The sequence below is a fragment of the Dermochelys coriacea genome, chromosome 5 (genome assembly GCF_009764565.3).
Source record: "Dermochelys coriacea isolate rDerCor1 chromosome 5, rDerCor1.pri.v4, whole genome shotgun sequence".
NCBI lineage: Eukaryota > Metazoa > Chordata > Testudines > Dermochelyidae > Dermochelys > Dermochelys coriacea.
This window is the reverse complement of record NC_050072.1, coordinates 113,365,073-113,381,721: the sequence shown is the minus strand read 5'-3', so window position 1 is coordinate 113,381,721 and position 16,649 is coordinate 113,365,073. Positions and strand designations below refer to the sequence as shown.

Below are 16,649 nucleotides of genomic sequence, written 5' to 3'. Positions count from 1 at the left end.
CAAAACTGCCTATCAGGTTCATAAAAAGGGAATTCACTAGCTAGCAATGTGACAAAACCAAACCAGTTCCTGGCTTCATGCACAGTAATGAAATCTAGAAGCAGACTATTAGAAGAAAGGTGTTTGTAACATTCCAGACCACAGAATCAAAATTTGATCTTTGGGACATGTTAGCCACAGCACTTCAGGTTTAGGTCACCCCTCAATACGTGAGCAAAGCCCTCTCTCAGTGTGTCATAAGTTTGCTTCTGTTGAGTTCAGCTTCCACACAGCAACCCCTTTCAGATTTATCAGCAGAGGTACGGCCCTAATCAGAGCATACAATTTACTCGTACAACATTTAGGAGATAGACCTTTCGAAGGATAAGAACTGTTCCCTATTTCAGTGATCTCATACTTTGGACCTGATCCACCACCTAAATCAATGGGAGGGGCTTTCTGCTGACTTCAATAGGATTTAGATCAAAACTTATTTGGAACGTAGCCATCCATTTCTTCAGGATAAGTATCTCCTTCTCAAGTGACTCAGAATGTCTCTGTTCACCAGATTCAGGTCATGTCATAGGCATATGTTCGGTCCTCAAATCTACTAGATTTAAGACATGTCATAATGCATCAGTCAACAGCACTTAGAGGAAAAAGTGCAGCTTTCCCACAATCAAGGAAATCTGTAAAAATAATTTATCTAAAAATACTAGGAACAATTTCAAATAATACATGGACTACTGCACTGTTCTATACCATATTCTAGTACAGTAGACCCAGGGTTCACTCTAGTTTGATTCCTCCTCCTGCTTCAAGCTGGACCTCTGACTCTAACGGCCTTTGTATTAAGCAAGTCTCTGCAGCACAGCAACCCTTCCTATCTCTGTTAAAGAGAGTTAAGAAGGCAATTTACAAATATTAAATAGCAGGAGAAGCCAAAGCTAGCGCAAAAAATGTGGTGAGTCAGAAGATTTAGAAATGCCATTAAGGTTCTACTTATACTAGCATTATTAGATATCACAAAGCCAAAGTCATTATTTGCCTCATGTAATTATTAATTTTCCCATGTAAATGTGAAAAATAGAATCCTGTGAAATGGGCCATAAGGCATTATGGAACACTGCAAGTATTACAAATAGCTCCCAATTGAACAGGGTGTAGTCCCTTCATTGAGAGTTGGTTTAACTCTCATCTGCTTTGAGATGAAATTTGGTGAAGACAGATTTTTAATCAGTCAGTATTTCTGCAGATACTCTCATTAAAAAAAAAGTAGACAGTACGAGATGGGTCCAAGACATAGGTTACAAGGGCTCCAAAATTATAAGCAGCTGAAAGTCAACAATACTTCTGGAGGATTATTTGTGAAAAGAGAACTCAAGTACATGTTTTCTGGGCTACCCAGGACAGGTTACCTTTCCTTTTTTGTGCATTCAGTACTGCGTTCAACTCTTCACTATCATTGAATGATACAAGAGATTCAAGAATTTTTTCTTGTATTTAAGATGTTTAGAACAGGTTTAGAACACCCTGCCAGGTAGTTCTAGGGGAGGAAAGAGGGAACACATGCATACACCCCTCACTTCCTGCAAAGTGGGGTGGAGGCTTCAGATTTCAGATACTTAGCTTCAGGTTGTTAAGATGGAATCAGTCTCTCTCTCTCTCACACCTCCGCCCCCCCACACCAATCAAGGAAGCATCCTATTTAGACTCCCAACTTGCTCCCCTTTCCTAGAAGCTGAGGGAAGCTTCTATCTGTTTATCTATTCTACCACTCTTTGGCTGAACAGTTTAGTCCTCTGGCTGGTCAGTGTCTGGCAAGTCTGAGTCAATGGACTGGGCGGGGGTGGGGGAGAGAGAAGAGAAGTAGGGTATTGACAGATCTTGGGAGAGGCAGTCTGAGGGGGAACACAGTCATGACACACTTTGCACAACTCAGAAGTGGAGGTGTGGATAGGGCACAAAAGAACTTAAAACCACCTTTGAGATTCCATTGTCCTGGATCTGCCCTGGTGCCAACGTGGACCCCAGTTCAATTTTGAACAGGCTGGAAGAGGACTTTATACGCGCCACAGGGAAAATGTTTCCATTATACTGTAAGCCTGAGTTTTACAATCCATCCCTCTCCAACTTTTCTGAGACAAGTTCCAGGAGGAAGCAAGCCTGTATGCTTTCTATCTAAAAGAGTGTTTTTTGCACATTTGAAGTTTCAAAATTCATCAAGGTGTTTTGATATACGAGAAGGTTTACAAAACTTGAGGTTCTCAACTCTGAGATTTCACGGTCTACATGCAACTAGAAAAATATCTTGGTCTAATTAGTCCTCACTAAAGATATCTAGAAATATTTGTGATTAAGGATACGAGGATAATTTTGGATTTATTGGTTACAATAATATAAAACTCGAAGGAGCTTTAGTAAAGCTTGTCAGCTTGTAAACTCCTTGATTGATTTTGAAAGACTTACAAATATCACAGACATCAAACAGAGCTGTTACAGTTCTGCAAAACAAATATATTTAGTTTAAATACAAAAGTAGAAGAAGTTCTTCTGAGGCACATAAGATCCATAAATCAAAAAGCTGTGGTTCCAAAAGAATACGTAAATTTAGACACCCCAGCAGAGCTCTACACAAGGTCCAATCTCTGCAAAAAAAACCTGTCAGAACATATAAGAAACAATCTCATAGGTGATCATAGGACAGTACAGTGATGAGGACCACATAAGTACCTAGATACCCGATAACCCTAAGGTTCAAGCCCTACCAATGATTCTACTCCACTAAGATATTAAAGGTGGCTTCTGTCATAGTTTGTGTGCATTTATTCCCACATGTTCATTAAGTCTTCTAAAATCACCACCTTACAGTATGGCGTATAACAGGGGCAGGCAAACTTTTTGGCCTGAGGGCCGTATCAGGTTTCCGAAATTGTATGGAGGGCTGGTTTGAGGAGGCTGAGCCTCCCCAAACAGCTAGGCGTGGGCCAGCCCCAGCCCCCTATCCGACCCCCCCTTGCTTCTTGCCCCCCGACGGCCCCCCCAGGACCCCTGCCCCATCCAACCAGCCTTTCTCCCTGTCCCCTGACTGCCCCCAGAACCCCTGCCCCTGCCCGCCCCCCCGACGCTCCATCCAACCCCGCCTCTCCTTCCTGACTGCCCACCTGCCCCCATTCAACCCCCCTGTCCCCCACCCTCTGATCACCCCAACCCCTATCCACACCCCCGCCCCCTGACCACCCACCCCGAACCCCCTGCCCTCTATCCAACACCCCCCTCCCCCCCACTCCCGGCCCTTACAATGCTGCCTGGAGCACTGGTGGCTGGTGGCACTACAGCCACACCGCCCAGAGCACCAGGACAGGCAGCCGCAGCTCTGCTGCCCAGAGCATTGCACCGGTGGTGCAGTGAGATGAGGCTGCACGGGAGGGATCAGGGAAGGGCCAGGAGGGTCCCGCGAGCCAGATGTGGCTCACAGGCCGTAGTTTGCCCACCTCTGGAATATAGTATAGTGTTTTCTGTTTCTGGTTTCCTTATGTTGTGAACTACACATTCACCACTTTCCATGATCTTCCCTCTGGACCTCTCTACAATTTCTATGTCCCAGAAAAGAATCTCATGTATCCACTTTTATGTCTCAACTCATCACAGTTGAGTCTCATCATTACTGAATTAGACATATTCCACTTGGTCATTTTGACAAATATTTTTAAGAAGAATGTCACTTGTCTCTTGCATTGCATTTCAAAAAGGGAACAAATCTCTCTCTCTCTCAGACAGACTCTCAGAGTTAAGTGACAAATCTGACCAGGTTATTAAAATCAGCATCATCATTATGTAAATAAAAATTCATGCTTTTTTTTTTGGTAAATCCTTGCTTCAGTAACAATCAAATTCTTATTCTCTTTCTACAAAAAGTCACGTATGATGAACAAATGAATAATTAAAGGACTCTCACCCAACGTCAGTAAGCGGTGGTTTGTCCCGGCCCCTCTTGTAGCAAAGAAAAAGCTCTGGACTTTTAAGACTCCCATAGTTCAAGTTGGCTTGAAGGGCCGTGGGGGTGGCTTCAACGCAGGTGTAACCCTCAGGCACCGTTTCACCAGCTGACTTGATGATGACAGCTAGGTCTGTAATTGGAGCCTTTGGACCAACTGACTTTGTTTCAAATCGGTTTACTTCTTGGTCCAGAGGGGTAGAAGTATCAGTGAGTCCTGCCACTACAAAGTAGTCAGCCACTCTTGGACCTTTGTCTTCTATCATGGTTGTCTCTGTACTTCCTGAAAAAGTAAAAAGTGAACAGGTTGACAACTTTCACGTGAATTTTCTATGTTATCTTCTTCACAAGAGCTAAGATTACAGAAACAAAAGTGTTTTAAAATTAATTTCAGTAAATCAAGCATTTTAATATATAATCCCAAAAATTACATGACAAATGTAGGGTAACCCCCAGGATTAATCCTCCCAAAGGTTCATACTGCTCAATGAAATACACTATTGTACGTATTGGAGTTTCTAGTTGTGTCATCAAAAGCTGAGTCTGAGTATAAAGATCAATGAACAAATGAACTAAGAAACTTGATAGTAGGTACTTTAAGGATTCCTCTGGTTAGGAGCTGGAAGGTGACAAACAAAGAGGGGTCAGTTAGCATTTGTCAACTTTGCCCGACCTTAAATCCTCTCAGGGTCATCAATTCATTCAAGTACCTACAATGCATCTCCTCCAATTAAAGTACATATTCTTCATTGCTAGTGTCCTTAAGGCTAATCCATGGCCAGACATTAAAAAGCTGTATTGTTCCCTTTTACACATTCGGCTTCAGGGTTACGTTGCTATGCACAACAAAGAAAGCAATACAAGTTATGTGCTTTCTACAGTATCTTTTGCACACTTCAATTTATTTCAGAGTTGAAAAATAACACTGCAGCCTTCATGCCTTTGCCTAGCAATTTGAACATCTGGAATTGATTTTACACAACTGTGTATCCGTCATCATATTCCATCAGCATACGTCACCACCCAGTGGCAAATTCCAGGCCTGGAATAACCTACTGTTCTGCAGCATAGGATGAATACATCTCTCTTTTAGAATAATGAAGTGCAATTTCATAATGGTGAGAAAAGTAGTTGCTAGCCTGCATTTAAAAATCCTGGGTGCATTGAATGATTAGCTTGTCAGATCTTAGGAAATTCCTAGTTTTGCTCAGAAACAAGGAGAGACTTTTTGTAACTAACTTACTACCCATCACCATATCATGCTCCTGTGGGAGCCTCACGAGACTCCCAAAGCAGTACCATTGCTCCAGCAGAACTCCTAGGCCCAGTCAGCTATACCCAAGCTACAGCCCTAAAAGAATGCAGAAGCTGAACTTCTGCCTGCACACCTTACCATGTCCACCACTAGGGAGATTCCTGGAAACCCGTGAAAGATTGGAGGATCCAGGTGTGTTGAATAAATACAGGGGGAGCCACGGAAATTGAAATTCTTCACATGGGAAAAACACCTCTTTATTCTCAGGGTTTATAAAGTTCTTATTAAGTCTGTTTGCAATTTCAGGTTTCAGAGTAGCAGCCGTGTTAGTCTGTATTCGCAAAAAGAAAAGGAGTACTTGTGGCACCTTAGAGACTAACAAATTTATTAGAGCATAAGCTTTCGTGAGCTACAGCTCACTTCATCGGATGCATTTGGTGGAAAAAACAGAGGAGAGTAAATCTCTCCTCTGTTTTTTCCACCAAATGCATCCGATGAAGTGAGCTGTAGCTCACGAAAGCTTATGCTCTAATAAATTTGTTAGTCTCTAAGGTGCCACAAGTACTCCTTTTCTTTTTGCAATTTCAGTGACACTTTCAGGTCTAAGGCCATCCAAGTCCTCTTCTCCACAACCAAAAGTAATACAAAGCTAACTGAGTGGGGAAGACAGACACTGTTCCTTCTGTTAAAGGCACCATAGGGTTTAAATCCAAGATCCCCTCCGCCAGACACCCATCTACCTATTACCTCATATACAGATATGAGGAACGTAGTCAGGCAGCCAGAAGGAGGGAGGAGAGTAGAGGAGACAGTATAATCACCCCTTTAAAACACAATCATTCACATAGGACATGTCTGATGTTGCAGCACAATACAAAGCCAAAGATCTGTCGGGTATATTTACACCAGCTTCACAGTATCTGTTATGACACAGATGAGGCACACTTATTTGCTCATCTGCATTTTAGGCTTAGCCACACTGCAGGATAAAATTAAAGTGCAATAATAATTAAGCAAGAACAGGTAAAACATCTTAACACTCCCCACAAAAACATTCCAACAAAAAGGTATGTCATGATGTCAGCCAGACAACAGAAGTCAAATAAAAATTATTACATTTATCATCCCCAAGTCTAACAGTGATTGCAAGGACACTAGACCTGCTGGTGCAAGGTGAAGCATCCATCCACTTTCATGTGACGTGCTCACCTCCTTCAGGTCCAGTCCTACTCCCAATAAAGTCAAGTTTTAACTTGTTTTCCTCTTTTTTACAATTTTACAGACAATTTTCTTTGCTTTCGGGGGGCATTGTTTTCTTCTCTTTTGGGTACATTTGAGTTTCCCTACTTCATCTGATAAGAGGTGAGATGGTCGGGTGGCCTCAGTTGTTGACGGCAACTAGTTTCAGAATTCTGAGCAAGTAGCCTATTGAAGCAGAGAAATTTGCACGTTATTCAAATCTCTACACTCTGGTCACTGGTAACCATTCACCAGAGTACAGGGATTTTTTGAACATCCTGTATTGTTTATTATTGAAAAATATTCGGTACTATAATTATAGTACTCATACACAAACAACCAGAGTGCAGAGAATTGAACGAGTGTGAAACAGGAGTTCTGGTGCAGTCTTCCCCTTCCTTGCATGCTCTTGATGCCGGGCCACTGACAAATGTGAGGAGTTCCTGTATAGCAAGTTCTCTGTACCCGGGTCCAAAGCCTACTTTAAAGGATCTTCCCCTAAAAAGAAAAGCAAATTTTACACTTGCTGGGAATCAGTCTCCCAAACAACAAATGCAGTGGGAATGCTCATCACTAGCAGGAATTATTTTTCGGCAAGTGAGGCACCTTTTAAATCCCAAGGAGCCAAGTATCCTCAACAGAATAAAGTTGTTCAAGCCCCTCAACAGGGGAAAAACAAAAACAAAAATGTGTGCTTGTGTATGTATGTATGTATGTATATATTTTTAAGAAAAAGAAAGAGGGAAACACACATTTCAACTATAAGGTGCTAAACCCACATTACTAAGAACCAACTATAAAGCTAAAACTAATAAAAGCTATAAAGCTATAAAACTATAAAGCTAATAAAAGGGGGAAAACAGGAATACAGCAAACAGGCAAACATTAGACTCTGTCTCTAGCCAAAGGCAGCTGAGAAGTAACCGAGGGGGTTCACCCACAAAGCCTTACAACGCCTCAGTATGGAGCACAAGGATGTGTTGGGTGCATGTGTGGGCAGAATGGGCACTGTTTCCAAAAATTTCTGATCAAAGGCTCAGGGACTCATGCGCACTTAAAGTGGAGCACCCACAAGAACACTACTTGAATGAGAATCCCAATTTTTTTTGTTAAGTCTGATGATTTCTAACATTTAGGGTTAGCAATACTGTAGCAACTGGTTAAGAAATGAGGAATACATTTCTATCGTTAAGATTAGATATTTTCACCTCAGCTAAGGTCATACTCTGTTTCAATGTAACATGCTGCAGGCAAAATTCAGTCACAGAATAGGATTCAGCAGAAAAAACTTGGCACATAGGCTTCATGTGTCAGCAGAATATTGAAGATCTCTTAAAAGTGTTTGAGTTCTAAGTTCTCAATATAGTTCTTTTTCACTTTCCAGAAGTCGGAACAACAAGACTGAGGGTCGAGGAACAGTGAGCATTAAGTAGCAGCTCTTGAAGGATTTATCTTCCTAATAAAAATCCTATTCCAGCAAATACTTAAAGCAACAGAACTTCTCTAAAGCAACCGCAAGGTAATAACTCTTAATGAAATCACCACCAGCTGCTCTAAGATACAATAGCTTTGTAAATATGAACACATACTCAGATATCTGATGTGTCACCAGTGCTACAGTTTCAAATAATTGCTGCACAATTATCTCTCTGTCTTGAGCTATGAACTTCTATGTAGGAGTGAGTTTGCCTATTCATAAGTCTTTTTTCCCCCCTCTCTTTTTCTCTACTTCAAAACCAAAGCCCCGTTGGAATGCAAGTTCAAACAACCTAACCCTTCTGAATCACCGGGGGGAAAAATAACAAGCTTGCTGGGGGTGCAGAAAGAGCAGAGCAAAAACAAAAAAAATCTATTAGTGCACATAAGAATGGACATATTGGGTCAGACCAATGGTTCATCTAGCCCAGTATCCTGTCCTTTGACAGTAACCAGATGCTTCAGAGGGAACAAACAGAACAGGGCCATTATCGAGTGATCCATCCCGTTGTCCACTCCCAGCTTTACAGACACCCAACACATGCTTCCTTGACAATCTTAGCTAATAGACGCTGATGGACCTATTCTCCAGAAACTTATCACATTCTTTTTTAATCCCAATTATACTTTTGGCCTTCACAGCATCCCTGGCAATGAGTTCCACAAGTTGACTGTGCATTGCATGAAGAAATACTTCCTCATGTCAGTTTTAAACCTGCTATCTATTAAATTTAAATTGGGTGACCCTTAGTTCTTGTGTTATGTGAAAGGGTAAATAACATTTCCTTATTCACTTTCTTGACATCACCCATGCTTTATAGACCTCTCATTCACATTCACTCACACACACACACACACACACACCCCCTCTCTTTTTTCAAGCTGAACAATCTCAGTCTTTACACCCTCCCCTCTGTTCCATATGCCTAATAATTTTTGTTGCCCTTCTCTGTACCTTTTCTAATTCTAATACATCTTTTTTGAGAAGGGGTGATCAGAACTGCATGCAGTATTCAAGATATGGGTGTACCATGGATTTATATAGTGGCAGTAGGATATTTTCCGTCTTGTGCTCTATCCCTTTCCTAATAGTGCCTAACATTCTATTGTTTCAGAGTAGCAGCCGTGTTAGTCTGTATTCGCAAAAAGAAAAGGAGTACTTGTGGCACCTTAGAGACTAACAAATTTATTAGAGCATAAGCTTTCGTGAGCTACAGCTCACTTCATCGGATGCATTTGGTGGAAAAAACAGAAGAGAGATTTATATACACACACACAGAGAACATGAAACAATGGGTTTATCATACACACTGTAAGGAGAGTGATCACTTAAGATAAGCCATCACCAACAGCAGGGGGGGGGAAGGAGGAAAACCTTTCATGATGACAAGCAGGTAGGCTAATTCCAGCAGTTAACAAGAATATCAGAGGAACAGTGGGGGGTGGGGGGAGGGAGAAATACCATGGGGAAATAGTTTTACTTTGTGTAATGACTCATCCATTCCCAGTCTCTATTCAAGCCTAAGTTAATTGTATCCAGTTTGCAAATTAATTCCAATTCAGCAGTCTCTCTCGTTGGAGTCTGTTTTTGAAGCTTTTTTGTTGAAGGATAGCCACTCTTAGGTCTGTGATCGAGTGACCAGAGAGATTGAAGTGTTCTCCAACTGGTTTTTGAATGTTATAATTCTTGACGTCTGATTTGTGTCCATTCATTCTATTACGTAGAGACTGTCCAGTTTGGCCAATGTACATGGCAGAGGGGCATTGCTGGCACATGATGGCATATATCACATTGGTAGATGCGCAGGTGAAGGAGCCTCTGATAGTGTGGCTGATGTGATTAGGCCCTATGATGGTATCCCCTGAATAGATATGTGGGCAGAGTTGGCAACGGGCTTTGTTGCAAGGATAGGTACCTGGGTTAGTGGTTCTGTTGTGTGGTGTGTGGTTGCTGGTGAGTATTTGCTTCAGATTGGGGGGCTGTCTGTAAGCAAGGACTGGTCTGTCTCCCAAGATCTGAGAGAGTGATGGCTCATCCTTCAGGATAGGTTGTAGATCCTTGATGATGCGTTGGAGAGGTTTTAGTTGGGGGCTGAAGGTGATGGCTAGTGGCGTTCTGTTATTTTCTTTGTTGGGCCGGTCCTGTAGTAGGTGACTTCTGGGTACTCTTCTGGCTCTGTCAATCTGTTTCTTCACTTCAGCAGGTGGGTATTGTAGTTGTCGGAATGCATGATAGAGATCTTGTAGGTGTTTGTCTCTGTCTGAGGGGTTGGAGCAAATGCGGTTATATCGTAGCGCTTGGCTGTAGACAATGGATCGAGTGGTATGATCTGGATGAAAGCTAGAGGCATGTAGGTAGGAATAGGGGTCAGTAGGTTTCCGATATAGGGTGGTGTTTATGTGACCATCGCTTATTAGCACCGTAGTGTCCAGGAAGTGGATCTCTTGTGTGGACTAGCGCAAGTAGAGTAGGGGCATTAGGGGACGAGAGCTGAGGAAGCACTGTTCTAAGTCAGCCATAAAAATGTTGGCATACTGTGGGGCCATGCGGGTACCCATCGCAGTGCCGCTGATTTGAAGGTATACATTGTCACCAAATGTGAAATAGTTATGGGTCAGGACAAAGTCACAAAGTTCTGCCACCAGGTTAGCCGTGACAGTATCGGGGATACTGTTCCTGACGGCTTGTAGTCCATCTTTGTGTGGAATGTTGGTGTAGAGGGCTTCTACATCCATAGTGGCTAGGATGGTGTTTTTAGGAAGATCACCAATGGACTGTAGTTTCCTCAGGAAATCGGTGGTGTCTCGAAGATAGCTGGGAGTGCTGGTAACGAAGGGCCTGAGGAGGGAGTCTACATAGCCAGACAATCCTGCTGTCAGGGTGCCAATGCCTGAGATGATGGGGCGTCCAGGATTTCCATGTTTATGGATCTTGGGTAGCAGATAGAATACCCCAGGTCGGGGCTCCAGGGGTGTGTCTGTGCGGATTTGTTCTTGTGCTTTTTCAGGGAGTTTCTTGAGCAAATGCTGTAGTTTCTTTTGGTAACTCTCAGTGGGATCAGAGAGTAATGGCTTGTAGAAAGTGGTGTTGGAGAGCTGCCTAGTAGCCTCTTGTTCATACTCCGACCTATTCATGATGACGACAGCACCTCCTTTGTCAGCCTTTTTGATTATGATGTCAGAGTTGTTTCTGAGGCTGTGGATGGCACTGTGTTCTGCATGGCTGAGGTTATGGGGTAAGCGATGCTGCTTTTCCACAATTTTAGCTCGTGCACGTCGGCGGAAGCAGTCTATGTAGAAATCCAGGCTGCTGTTTCGACCTTCAGGAGGAGTCCACCCAGAATCCTTCTTTTTGTAGTGTTGGCAGGAAGGTCTCTGTGGGTTAATATGTTGGTCAGAGGTGTGTTGGAAATATTCCTTGAGTCTGAGACGTCGAAAATAGGATTCTAGGTCACCACAGAACTGTATCATGTTCATGGGGGTGGAGGGGCAAAAGGAGAGGCCCCGAGATAGGACAGATTCTTCCGCTGGGCTAAGAGTATAGTTGGATAGATTAACAATATTGCTGGGTGGGTTACGGGAACCATTGTTGTGGCCCCTTGTGGCATATAGTAGTTTAGATAGCTTAGTGTCCTTTTTCTTTTGTAGAGAATCAAAGTGTGTTTTGTAAATGGCTTGTCTAGTTTTTGTAAAGTAAACATTCTATTAGCTTTTTTGATTGGATGGATATTTTCAGAGAACTATCCACAATCACTCCAAGATCTCTTTGTGTCAGCTTCGGACTTCACTATTTTGACCAACTTTGTATTGTCTGCAAGCTTTGCCATCTCACTGTATACCCTGTTTTCCAGATTTATGAATATGTTTAAAAGCAATAGTCCCAGTACACATCTATGGGGCACCCCACTATTTGCCACTTTCCTTTGTGAAAACTGAGCATTTATTGCTACCCTTTGTTACTTATCTTTTAATCCGTTATTGATCTATGAGAGGAGCTTCCCTGCTTACTCTGCTTAAATGCCTACTTAAACAGTTGAATAGGCGTGGGAGTCCCGGGGGGGCCTGTCAGGAGGCAGGGGTGTGGATAGGGGTCAGGGCAGTCAGAGGACAGGAAGAAGGGGGGGGTTGGATAGAGGGTAGGGTTCCGGGAGAGGGAGAAGCAGAGGTGGTTGGATGGGTCAGGGATTCTGAGGGGGGCAGTCAGGGGCGGGAAGTAGGAGGGGGTGGATAGGGGACGGGGGCCAGGCTATTTGGGGAGGCACAGCCTTCCCTCCCGGCCCTCCATATAGTTTTGCAACCCTGATGTGGCCCTCAGGCCAAAAAGTTTGCCCACCCCTGGTCCACATGCTTGACGACAACCTCAGGGAAGTTAACAGTGGGGCATCATTTCCCTTTACAAAAGCTGTGTTGACTCTTCCTCAACATACAGTGTTCCTCTATATGTCTGATAATTCTGTTTTTTTTTTTTTTACTATAGTTTCAACCAAATTTGACTCATACTCAAGTTAGGCTTACCATCCGATAATTGCCAGGTTTGCCCCGAATCCTTTTTAAAAAAGTCAGTATTACATTAGCTATCCTCCAGTCATCTGTACAGAGGCTGCTTTAATCAATAGGTTACATACCACAGTTGTTAGTTCTGCAATTTCATATTTGAGTTCCTTCAGAAATCTTGAGTGAATACCATCAGGTTCTGGTGACTCATTACTGTTTAATGTATCAATTTGGTCCAAAACCTTCCTCTACTGGCATCTTAACATGGGACAGTTCCTCCGATTTATCACCTAAAAAAGAATGGCTCAAATTTGGGAATCTGTCCTCACATCCTCTACAGTGAAAACTGATGGGGGAAAAAATTCATTTAGCTTCTCCACAACAGTTTTATCTTCCCTGAATGCTCTTTTACCACCTTGATCATCCATTGGCCCCACTGATGGTTTTGCAGGCTTCCTGCTTCTGATGCTCTTCAAATATTTTCTGCTGTTAGTTTTTACTAATTGCTCTTCAAATTCTCTTTTGGCCTCCCCAACAACACTTGACTTTCAAGAGTTTATGCTCCTTTTTATTTTCCTCAGTGGAATTCAATTTCCAATTTGTAAAGGATGTCATTTTCCCTCTAATTGCCATTTTTACACTCGTTAGCCATGATGGCTTTGTGTGTGGGGGGGGGGGGGAAGGGGGAAAATACATTTAGTTTCAGCAGCTATTATTATGTTTTTAAATAGTTTCCATGCAGCTTGCAGACATTTCATTCATGACCATTCCTCTCCATTTAACTAGTTTCCTCAGTTTTGTACAGTTCCCCTTTTTGAGCTTAAATGCTATTGTAGTGAGTTTCTTTGCTATTCCCTCCTACAAGAATCTTAAATTTAATTACATTATGGTCACTATTATCAAGCTGTTCAGCTATATTAGTCTCTTTGACCAGATCCTGTACTCCACCTAAGACAAAACTGACAATTGCCACTCTCCTTGTGGGTTCCAGGACTAGCTGCTCCAAGAAGTAGCCATTCATGCTATCTAGAAATTCTCTCTCTGCATCCCATCCTAAGGTGACATGTACCTGTAAATATGGAGATAGTTGAAAGTTTCCATTATTACTGCTCTTCTGTTTTTGTAGCCCCTGTAATCAGCCTCAGCAATTCACAGTTATGGTCAACATCTTCACTAGGTGAATGGTAATACATTTCTACTGCTATACTCTTATTATCTAAGCATGGAATTTCTATCCACAGAGATTTTATGGTATAGTTTGAAGCTCTATTACGTATAAATAGGGGAATATTAATTAGAAGTAGAGAGGTTATATAATACCTCTATTTGGCATTGGGGTGAACACTATTGAATACTGTGTCCAGTTCTGGTGTTCACAATTCAAGATGGATGTTGAGGATTCAGAGAAAAGCCCCAAGAATTATTAAAGGATTGGAAAATATTGAGCATTGAGTCTATTTAGTTTAAACAAAAAGAAGTTTAAGGTGCGAGTTGATCACAGTCTAAATACTCACATGGAAACAAAAAATTTATAGTGAGTTCTTCAATTTAGCACATCCAATGGTGGGAAGTTGAAGGTAGACAAATTCAGATTGAAAATAAGGTGCGAATTTTTAACAGTAATATTCATCAACTATAACAACTTATCGGGGTAAATCAACATTGGATGTTTTTATAAAAGACATGCTCTAGTTCAAACTAGAATCAATTCAGGGAAGTTCTATGGCCTATGTTATGTAGGAGGTCAGACTAGGATGATCAGAGAGGTCCTTTGTGGGCTTATAATCTATTATTCATTATGGCTTTAAAATGGTTGGGATGCAAGGCCCTTCATTCTTTCAGTTTTTATTTTGTTTACAATTTCTTGTGAATTCATCAGTGTTTATTAACAAAATATAAAAAATGTGAAAAACTAGTGCAAAAAATTTACTTTACAGCTTTCTGGGTTAATATCGATGGTCTGCAGAACAGAAAAACACAAACAATAGAGAAAAGAACTGAGAGTGCAAGCAGTTTAGTGCTGTGATTTATTTCATGAACCGTACATTAACAGTACATACACACATGTATATTTGTGCATTTATGTTCCACTACACTACCATACATTGATAGCCTTGTTTTTATACTTAGGCTACTTATTAACAAATACATCTACCTAATGTAATGTATTGGATTTCCTTAACAATCAGTATTTTCTAGGGCTGTCAAGCGATTAAAAAAAAAAATCATCAAGATTAATCACGCTGTTAAATAGAAGAATACGATTTAAATATTTTTTGCTGTTTTCTACATTTTCAAATATATTGATTTCAATTACAACACAGAATACAAAGTGTACAGTGCTCACTTTACTTTACATATATTTGCACTGTAAAAAATAAAATCTTTTTATCATGAAAGTTGAATTTACAAAGGTAGAATCAGGAACAAAAATAACTGCGTTCAAAACTAAAACGTAAAACATTAGAGCCTACAATTCCATTCAATACTAATTCTTGTTCAGCCAATTGCTAAGACAAACAAGTTTGTTGAGAAATAATGCTGCCTGCTTCTTATTTACAACGTCACCTGAAAGTGAGAACAGGCATTTTCATGGCACTGTTGTAGCCGGCGTTGCAGATATTTACGTGCTAAATATGCTATAGATTCATATGTCCCTTCATGATTCAACCACCATTCCAGAGGACATGCATCCATGCAAATGACGGGTTCTGGTTGATAATGATCCAAAGCAGTGCAGATTGATGCATATTCATTCATGTCATCTGAGTCAGATGCCACCAACACACGGTTGATTTTCTTTTTTGGTGGTTTGGGTTCTATAGTTTCCGCACAGGAGTGTTGTTCTTTTAGAACTTCTGAGAGGGATGAAGTGTAGAGCATGTTTTCAGATTTTGGAAGGCTCTTCAGATTCTTAAACCTCAGGTCAAGTGCTGTAGTTATCTTCAGAAATCTCACATTGGTACCTTCTTTGCGTTTTGTCAGCTTTACAGTGAAAGTGTTCTTAAAACAAACAACATGTGTTCTGTCATAATCTGAGACTGCTATAAACATGAAATATAGGGTAAAACAGAGCAGGAGACATACAATTGTCCCCCAAGGAGTTGAGTCACAAATTTAATTAACATTTTTTTAACGAGCATCAGCAGCATGTCCTCTGGATCTGTGGCCAAAGTATGAAGGGGCATACATTGTTTAGCATATCTGGCACATAAATACCTTGCAATGCCAGCTTCAAAAGTGCCGTGCAAATGCCTGTTTTCACTTCCAAGTGACATTATAAATAATAAGTAAGCCGCATAATCTCCCGTAAAGGTAAACAAACTTGTTTGTCTGAGCGATTGGCTGAACAAGAAGTAGGACTGAGTGGACTTCTAGGCTCTAAAGTTTTACATTGTTTTGTTTTTGAGTGCAATTAAGCAACAACAAAAACTACACTTCTAAGTTACACTTTCATGATAGATTGCACTATAGCACTTGTATAAGATGAACTGAAAAATAGTATTTCTTTTCATTTTTACAGTGTAAATATTTGTAATAAAAAATAATATAAAGTGAGCACTGTACACTTTGCATTCTGTGTGGCCACTGAAATCAATATATTTGAAAATGTACAAAAGCAACCAAAAATATTGAATAAATTTCTATTTTGCTTAACAGTGCAATAAAAGCTGTGATTAATCACAATTTTTTTAGTTCATTGCATGAGTTAACTGCGATTAATCGACAGCCTTAGTATTTTCATGTATTTGAGTGGCTCAAAATTCAGTAAAAACCAAACTTTTTTTTTTTTAAAACCCAGGATTTTTTTTAATTGAAAAAAACAGTAAAAACTAAAAACGAAGAATCTTCAATGATACACTATGTGTTATTATCAGTAGCCAAACCCTGTCAAGACGTAACGTATTCCTTTTGCAATTTAAAGGGATACTGTCAGCCTTAGAAGTCTGAACCAAAACTTTAATTTTGTAAAAACAGGCTTTTAGAAAACATAGTATCAAACAGGAAAGTCTCAATTTAAAAAAATTCTATCAATGCTTAAACTAATTTTCCTGCAGGGTTTGACACCCAAATGCTACAGCAATAAGACTATAAAAGTAAAACTGACTTTATCGGATTTTCATTGTCCAAGCCTGGTGAAATACCCACAGTGAAACAATGTTACCAATTATGCCTAAGATTATTAAAAGTGGTATAATTGTAAAGCCT

At 40.9% G+C, this 16,649-nt stretch overlaps 1 protein-coding gene across 3 annotated transcripts in view; it reads right to left on the bottom strand.

Moving 5' to 3' along the window:
* The window catches only part of DENND4C (DENN domain containing 4C), a 115,549-nt gene that overhangs the window by 68,317 nt on the left and 30,583 nt on the right, over positions 1-16,649 (bottom strand). For all 3 annotated transcript variants that reach the window (XM_038401203.2, XM_038401206.2, XM_038401204.2), the window contains exon 2: positions 3,938-4,259. In XM_038401203.2, coding sequence (XP_038257131.1) covers positions 3,938-4,242 — 305 coding nt within the window. In that variant the 5' untranslated portion in view covers positions 4,243-4,259. The remainder of the gene's footprint in view (positions 1-3,937; positions 4,260-16,649) is intronic.